Here is an 8,365-nt window from a genome sequence, read left to right as displayed (position 1 = left end):
CCTTTTGCTTGAGGAACATGAGAAAACTAAAGGGAAAAGGCCCACTGCTGATGACACACTACCGGTCCAAAGTTTTAGAACACCTACTGACTCAAGGGTTTTTTTTCTTTATTTTTTACTATTTTCATCATTGTAGAATATTAGTGAAGACATCAAAACTATGAAATTAACAAAAGTGGTTGAGGCCTCTGATGAAGGACACGTTGGAGCAGGGGATCCGTCTGGGGGTCAGATACACCTTCTCTAGAGGGGCCTTCACCAGTGCCAAGAGTTCCTTTTAAAGTCCGACTCCAGTCTCATTTTTTCATCTAATTGAACACCTGATTTCCTTAACAAAAGGAACATCTCAATAGGTGGTCCAGGTACACTACCGGTCAAAAGTTTGGACACACCTACTTATTCAAGGGTTTTTCTTTATTTTTTACAATTTTCTAAATTGTATAATAATAGTGAAGACATCAAAACTATGAAATAACAAATATGGAATCATGTAATAACCAAAAAAAGTGTTATAAATCAAAATATGTTTTAGATTCTTCAAAGTAGCCACCCTTTGCATTGATGACAGCTTTGCACACTCTTGGCATTCTCTCAACCAGCTACACCTAGAATGCTTTTCAACTCTTGGCATTCTCTCAACCAGCTTCATGAGTTTCACGGGTGTGGTTGTATACAGAATATAGCCCTATTTGGTAAAAGACCAAGTCCATATTATGGCAAAAACAGCTCAAATAAGCAAAGAGAAACGATAGTCCATCATTACTTTAAGATATGGTCAGTCAATCCATTTCAAATTTCAAGAACGTTGAAAGTTTCTTCAAGAGCAGTCGCAAAAACCATCAAGCGCAATGATGACGCTGGTTCCCATGAGGACCACCAAAGGAACGGAAGACCCAGAGTTACCTCGGCTGTAGAGGATATGTTCATTAGAGTTAACTACACCTCAGATTGCAGCCCAAATAAATGCTTCACAGAGTTCAAGTAACAGACACATCTCAACATGAACTGTTCAGAGGAGACAGTGTGAATCAGGCCTTCATGGTCAAATTGCTGCAAAGAAACCACTACTAAAGGACAGCAATAATAAGAAGAGGCTTGCTTGGGCCAAGAACCATGAGCAATGGACATTAGGCCGTGGAAATCTGTCCTTTGGTCTTATGAATACAAATTTGAGATTTTTTGTTCCAACCGCCGTGTCTTTGTGAGACTTGGAGTAGGTGAATGGATGACTTCAGCATGTGTGGTTCCCACCATGAAGCATGGAAGAGGTGTGGGGGTGCTTTGCTGGTGACACTCTGTGATTTATTTAGAATTCAAGGCACACTTAACTAGCATGGCTACCACAGCATTCTGCAGCGATACGCCATCCCATCTGGTTTGCGCTTAGTGAAATTATAATTTGTTTTTCAACAGGACAATCACTCAACACACCTCCAGGCTGTGTAAGGGCTATTTGACCCCGAAGGAGAGGGATTGAGTGCTGCATCAGATGACCTGGCCTCCACAATCACCCGACCTCAACCCATTTGAGATGGTTTGGGATGAGTTGGACCGCAGAGTGAAGGAAAAGCAGCCAACAAGTTCTCAGCATATGTGGGAACTCCTTCAAGACTGTTGGAAATACATTCCAGGTGAAGCTGGTTGAGAGAATGCCAAAGGTGTGCAAAAACTGTCATTAAGGCAAAGGGTAGCTACATTGAAGAATCTCAAATATAATTTTACTTGTATAAACACTTTTTTTTGGTTACTACATGATTCCATATGTGGGTGTTCAATCTTTATACATTCTTGCAAATCCTCAGACTCCTTGAATCTTCTGAAGGTGAAGGATGGTGTCGACGCAGGATTGCATTACTCGTCCGTTAACTTTTCAATAGTGACTATGTAACGGGTAAATATCAATATGGGATCATTATAGGAAACATAATACATTCAAATTGATATGTATACATTATTGATAACTTCAATTTCAAATGTTTACTGGACAGCTGCCCATTTGGTCCCTCTGGGCATGGTTCCTTTTTTTCAGTTGATGGAAAAGCATTTTCAATGACTCCTGGGTTGATAAGGAAATCTGCATGATCTGCTGTGACTGACATCAGTGTCTTCGGCAGAGTTCTTCAAGTGTTGGCATCAGAATAGCACAAACACTCAATTTTGGTCGGCCTTGCACCAGGGTCTGTGGAATTTGGAGGCTACACGAGACAAGCAGCAGTGTTTTTTTTTTATAACTATAAGGAAAATAGTCAATTTTTAAATAAATTCATTTGGTCCTAATTTATGGATTTCACATAAATGGGTATACAGATATGCATTGGTTGGTCACAGATACCTTAAAAACAAAGTAGGGGCCTGGATCAGAAAACCAGTCAGTATCTGGTGTGACCATTTTGCCTCATACAGCGACACATCTCCTTCACATAGAGTTGATCAGGCTGTTGATTGTGGCCATGTGGAATGTTGTCCCACTCCTCTTCAATGGCTGTGCGAAGTTGGTGGATATTGGCGGGAACTGGAACACACTGTCGTACACGTCGATCCAGAGCATCCCAAACATGCTCAATGGTTGACATGTCAGTTGAATATGCAGGACATGGAATAACATGTTCAGCTTCCAGGAAATGTGTACAGATCCTTGCAACATGAGGCTGTGTAATATCACGCTGAAATATGAGGTGATGGCGGTGGATGAATGGCAGGACAATGGGCCTCAGGATCTCATCACGGTATCTCTGTGTATTTCAAATTGCCATCGATAAAATGCAATTGTGTTTGTTGTCCTTAGCTTATGCCTGCTCATACAAGAACCCCACCGACACAGTTCTGTGTAATCAGCTTCTTGATATGCCACACCTGTCAGGTGGATGGATTATCTTGGTAAAGGAGAAATTCTCATTAACAGGGATGTAAACAAATTTGTGCCCAACTTTTTAGAGAAATAAGATTTTTTTGTGCATATGGAACATTTCTAGGATCTTTTATTTCAGCTCATGAAACACTTTACATGTTGCGTTTTATATTTTTGTTCAGTGTATCTGTGTGCAGATGTGGTAGTGATGTAGAAAGGACTTCTGAGATATGGGCAAAACAGGAAGTAAACAGTTGGAGTTTTATTTCACCTTTATTTAACCAGGTAGACAAAGGAGGTATCAGAGGTATGAAGAGTGGAACTAGGGGCTCCATTGTGAACTAAAACAATGATAACTAACCTGAACAACAGTATACAAGGCATATTGACATTTGAGAGAGACATTCACCGTGGCATAAAGTAATCGCAGGTGTTGATTGGGAGAGCTAGCTAAAACAACAGGTGAGACAACAACAGCTAATCAGCTAACACAACAACAGGTAAAATGGCAATGAATGGGCAGAGAGGGTCGGTTAACTACACACGGAGCCTGAGTTCGCGGCTGGGGCCGACAGATAAACAAAAAATAAACCGAATGGAGTACCGTGATTAATGGACAGTCCAGCAGGCATCAGCTATGTAGCCAAGTGATCATAGGGTTATGCTTGTAATAGTGGAAATAGTGTTTTGATGTTGACATGCGTGTATAGCTCAAAAACAGATGTCTGTAGAGTTTCTTGTGGTGGACGTTTTAAATAACTCTTTTGCTATTGAGTCAGACTACTACCACTAACGTTATATGGCTTATGCAAGCAACTAGAAAAATAAATCGCAGGCATGTAACTCTGACCTAAACAACTGTCTGGATGATGCTTCAACACTAAAAGTGGAAAATGAAGTCTAACATGCTAAACAAATATATATATATATATATCCCTTTAAGTCTCTTTGCTAAAGTCGATTTATCGGGGAATGGCATCATCTCAACTGGACAACGTAAAGACAGATTCAGGTTGGATATCCAACGGATATTCGCCTGTAGTTTTCCTTACGTCCGCCAACAGCAGTTAGGGACCGTCAACATAGTGACAAATCAAATTTTTCAAATTTTAATAGCTCTTTAACCATTTACTCCTAAAGCTTTCAAAACTGGTTCTAGCTAACCCGATGGCATAGACACACATTGCACACACTTATTTTTTGTCGGTTTACATCTCATACTATTTTAAATTATTTATTTTCATTTTTGAAATTCAATAGCACCTTGGTCATGTGACCCACATACCTCAAACAAGGTTCAGAATGTACACTCAGTGGGCCTACACATTGCACACCCTTTTGTTTGTCCATTGGCAGCTCATGAGATTTTAAGATCATTTTGTCAATATTAAAATTTCAATAGCTCTTTAGTCTTATGACCTACAACCCTCAAACAGCTGTCAGAATATCCACTGAGTAGCCTTATATGTAGCACACCTTTTGTTTGTCCATTTTCATCTCACACAATTTTACATTAATTGCCTGCTCTGCTCCCCTGAAGGACAGTGTTACTCACACACCAATTCACTTGGGCCTTCTCCCTGGGGCCTTCCTGACTTCCAGGCTGGCCCCCATTGACCTGGTGACCTCTGCCTCAAGGCCTACACTCCCTGCCCACCCTCTCCCTGGGCCTGAGAGTGTATAGCTTACTCCCTGGAACTACAGACCTCCACACCTACTCTCCCTACCCTGTCAACGCCCCTCTCACTGGGCATCACCCATCTCCGCGTCTCTCAGCCATCTCCATAACCTTGCCCACCAGGTGAACCAGGACACCCACACTTAAGCACCCCTCCCCAGACACTAAGACATCTATATTCCCACTGTCAGGAACCACGTGCACCCGGTAATCCGAAACAGTCTCTGCACCTGGTCACCCGTCCTCTTTTCCACTCAGCGACTGACTCCCCACTCCAACCTCCATGGCCCCCGAGTCCGGCCGCCCATGCTCGGACTCTGAGTGCCCCCTGCCTTGATGGAGGCCTCCTCGTGCACCTGGTGACCCTTTGACTTCCACAGCGAGTCCCAACCTGACTCACAGTTTCACCAGAGGACGATCCCGGGCGGATGGGCGACCACCACCTAGCCCCCTACCTATCCAGAGCCCCATGTCAATGTCTTACGCCTTCTACCTGCCTGCCTGGCCTCGCTCACATTCTGTGTCTGACCTCTGGCCCTTCTGCGTGCACCTGGTAACCTGTAAGTAAAGAAGAAGGAGGAGGAGGAAGATGCCTTCCGTCCCCGACAAACGCTTGGATCGAGGGCTGTCTTTCAATAGATCGCAGCGAGTGAGTTTCACCACAGCCGCTCTGTGATCAGACTGATGCCAGTAACACTATCTGCCATCTCCCAGGACTAAACTCCCCCCGCCAAAGCCAGGGATGCGTTCGAGCCATCATTCTCTAATTGGCTTCCTGTCAAGGTCAGGATTTTGTTAACAAGAGCCCCGCAGCAAATCATTGAGTCTGGTAGAACCGCCCTCACATTTTCATGCTTGACCTAAAGCCCCATATTCCAGGACCGACTGACACCTTCCTGTTAACGATCAACAGCCGTCACCATCTGCAGGACTCTCTTCGCGTACCGACTAGTACCGAGGTAACTCCCGTTTGGTTTGCACCGTTAGCGTCATCTGAAAACAGATGGCATACAGGGATGGATTGGAAGAGCCCTGCTAGAGGGCTACCTCGTTATCTCCCTTACTAAGGCTCAGGACTCCTTAAGAGTCATTGTTACTCCTGCCATTTACCCACGCTTCATTGAATTCAGAGCAACGGGCAGAAATCACATCAACACCCACCTCGGGCCTTCACAATGCTTTGTTTGAATTAAACAGTCGGATTCCCCTGGTCCACACCAGTTCTAAGTCAGCTGCTAGGCACTGGCTGATACGACCCACCGGAGACCCAGTGTGAACAGGAATGGGGAGATCCGCAAGAAGGATTTACACCCTCACCCCCGGATTTTCAAGGGCCAGTGAGAGCTTACCGGACACTGCCGGAACTGCAATGCTTTACAGGGCTTGGGTCCCCCTCTCGGGGCGCTATGCCCTTCACAAAGAAAAGAGAACTCTCCCCGGGGCTCCTGCCAGCTTCTCCGGGATCAGTCACGTTACCGCACTGGACGCCTCGAGGCGCCCATCTCCGCCAGTCCGTGGACATTCTGAAAGTAGTTTGAGGTCAGTAGGTCACAAATTAGGAAGTTTGAAAAATGTATGTAAAATCTTGTGAGATTTTAAATGGACAAACTAAAGGGTGTGCAATGTGTTGGCCCACTAAGTGTACATTCTGAATCTTGTTTGAAGTCAGTAGGTCACATGACCAAGGAGCTATTGAAATTCGAATGTAAAAAAGTTTGTACTTTGTTTACACTCCCTAACTAATTCCACTAGGAATACAAAATGCTGCTCACATTTCCACATGTTTATTAGATTTGGAAAGCGAATTAATGTCCACATCGTGAAAGTAAGACCTGTTCAATGTTGTGCGCAATTTTTCCAACATCATGACACTTATTTGGGAGTCTCTGGCTCAAGTGGTTTGAAAGCCCGAAAATCCGCTGAATATCCAACTTCAAACTGGTTTTACCTTGGTCTCAAACGGATCGTTCGCTCTCCTGCAGTGTTTGGACTAGTTTGTTACATGGTGTCATTTTCACTGCCTTGTCGATGACAGAGAGCTCCTCTTCGGCATGTCATTGTTAAATAGTGCACGAATGTATCCTTATAGCTATTGTACCAGTGTTCGGGAACTCACAAAACTAAAAGCCCCCCCCCCAAGAACCGATAACACACTGGAACACTTCCACGCGCTTCTGTGCAAAACGTCAACAAGGAAGGAACGTCCGGAGGCTCCACATCTGGATAGTTCTTCTTCTTCAAGATAAATGTAAGTAGCACTTGTGTAAATAGAGGGCGTAATCTACTGTCGACAGAATATTATTACACTTTTGGAAGACGAGCGACAAAAAATGTATTAAAACATTGAAAGCATTGAGAACATTGCTTTGTTTTTTATCAAATGAAAGGAAAACACACAATCACATAACATGTATTTGATTAGAAGTGTACAAAACACTTGAATCAGAGGTAACAAACAAATCATATTGTTTTTTTAAAAATTATTTATTTATTTTATTCAACATATTAGAAGTTTCCATTACATTAATTGTTCATCCCTGATATCAAAGCTGACTTTAAACTGACTTTTAGACAGCCATGTTATAATTTGTTCTCGTGGCAGTGTTTTAGCCATGTTTGGCCAGAGACAATGAGACAATGTTTACAATGTTGATCCAGACTTTGACCTTGCTATTATGAAAGCGTTTGAGCCATGTTATACTTTGCTTTTATGACAGTATCTGAGAGCATCTCTCAGGGCCTCCAGCACCATGTCGACACTGGCCTTGCTGCTGTTACCCCCCATCAGTCCCACACGCAGCACCTGAGGAGAGAGACGGGATGGGTCAGAGAGCCGGTTGCACACAGGAGAAGGCGTGGTCGAGCCCATACAACCAACCTGTTATCGCAGCAGTAGACAATGGTTGTTATGATAAGTAAAGAGGGCTGATGATCACGATCGTAGCTACTTAAACCCCATTGTCAAAGCAATGCATAAAGGTTCACAAAGGTACCCCCCTGCTCCCTACTATGACTGGTAACTCATCCAGAACTAGGAAGCAGCAGTAGTCCATTCTGTGTCCTGGCTTGAGACGGCCTCAGTCCTCTAACTCATTGGTTCTCAACCTTTTTTTGGGCCCTGAAGTAACTCACCTGGCCAACGGATGGTCCCAGTCCTCCAGAGATCTCTAGGTTGTGATTCTTCATGATGTAGCTGGTGATCTCCTTCCAGTCATATCCAGGGGGTGCTACTATAGTGGTGACCGTGGGCAACCTGGCATTCTGGTGAATGGAACCATCAATGGAGAGAGGAGTGTTTTAAGGGGTCTGAGGGTTTTGTTTTCCCTCAGGGTCTTTAGAGTAAAACATATGGAAAAAGGAGTGTTTTAAGGGGTCTGAGGGTTTTGTTTTACAGTAAAGCATATGGCAGTCTGCAATATATTTAACATACTTCTGTTACAACACAGAATAAGGTTATACTGTATGTGTAGCTAAATTATTGAATGTTTTTTTTTCTTCATTTGTACTTTAAATAGTTTACAGTAAATAGTTTACAGTAAATCTCTTTAAGGTCTTTGATACTGACCTTGTCTTTCACAAACAGTTTGAGGCCCATGTTCTCTAGGCCTTCATGGAAGTATTCTGCTACTTCCTTGTGTCTTTGCCAGGAGTTCTCCAGACCCTGGGAGAGAGTAGAGACACAGGTCTGTCATGTCATCATCACTAAAACACACCTACCGTGCCCATTGCTGCTATAACATATTCCTGTTTACATTTTCAATGATCTTATATCTGTGTGAGAGAGAGAGAGAGAGAGAGAGAGAGAGAGAGAGAGAGAGAGAGAGAGAGAGAGAGAGAGA

At 43.4% G+C, this 8,365-nt stretch overlaps 1 protein-coding gene across 3 annotated transcripts in view; it reads right to left on the bottom strand.

Moving 5' to 3' along the window:
- Positions 1 to 6,994: 6,994 nt before the first annotated feature.
- agxta (alanine--glyoxylate and serine--pyruvate aminotransferase a) overlaps positions 6,995 to 8,365 on the bottom strand; it is an 11,713-nt gene continuing 10,342 nt past the window's right edge. For all 3 annotated transcript variants that reach the window (XM_042322882.1, XM_042322880.1, XM_042322881.1), the window contains exons 9-11: positions 8,092 to 8,187; positions 7,659 to 7,787; positions 6,995 to 7,329 (exon numbers count right to left, since the gene is read on the bottom strand). In XM_042322882.1, the coding sequence (XP_042178816.1) occupies positions 7,222 to 7,329; positions 7,659 to 7,787; positions 8,092 to 8,187 (333 nt within the window). In that variant the 3' untranslated portion in view covers positions 6,995 to 7,221. The remainder of the gene's footprint in view (positions 7,330 to 7,658; positions 7,788 to 8,091; positions 8,188 to 8,365) is intronic.

The sequence above is a fragment of the Oncorhynchus tshawytscha genome, linkage group LG06 (assembly GCF_018296145.1).
Source record: "Oncorhynchus tshawytscha isolate Ot180627B linkage group LG06, Otsh_v2.0, whole genome shotgun sequence".
Lineage (NCBI taxonomy): Eukaryota > Metazoa > Chordata > Actinopteri > Salmoniformes > Salmonidae > Oncorhynchus > Oncorhynchus tshawytscha.
Note: the sequence above shows the minus strand (reverse complement) of the source record. Positions and strands in the feature narration are given on the sequence as shown.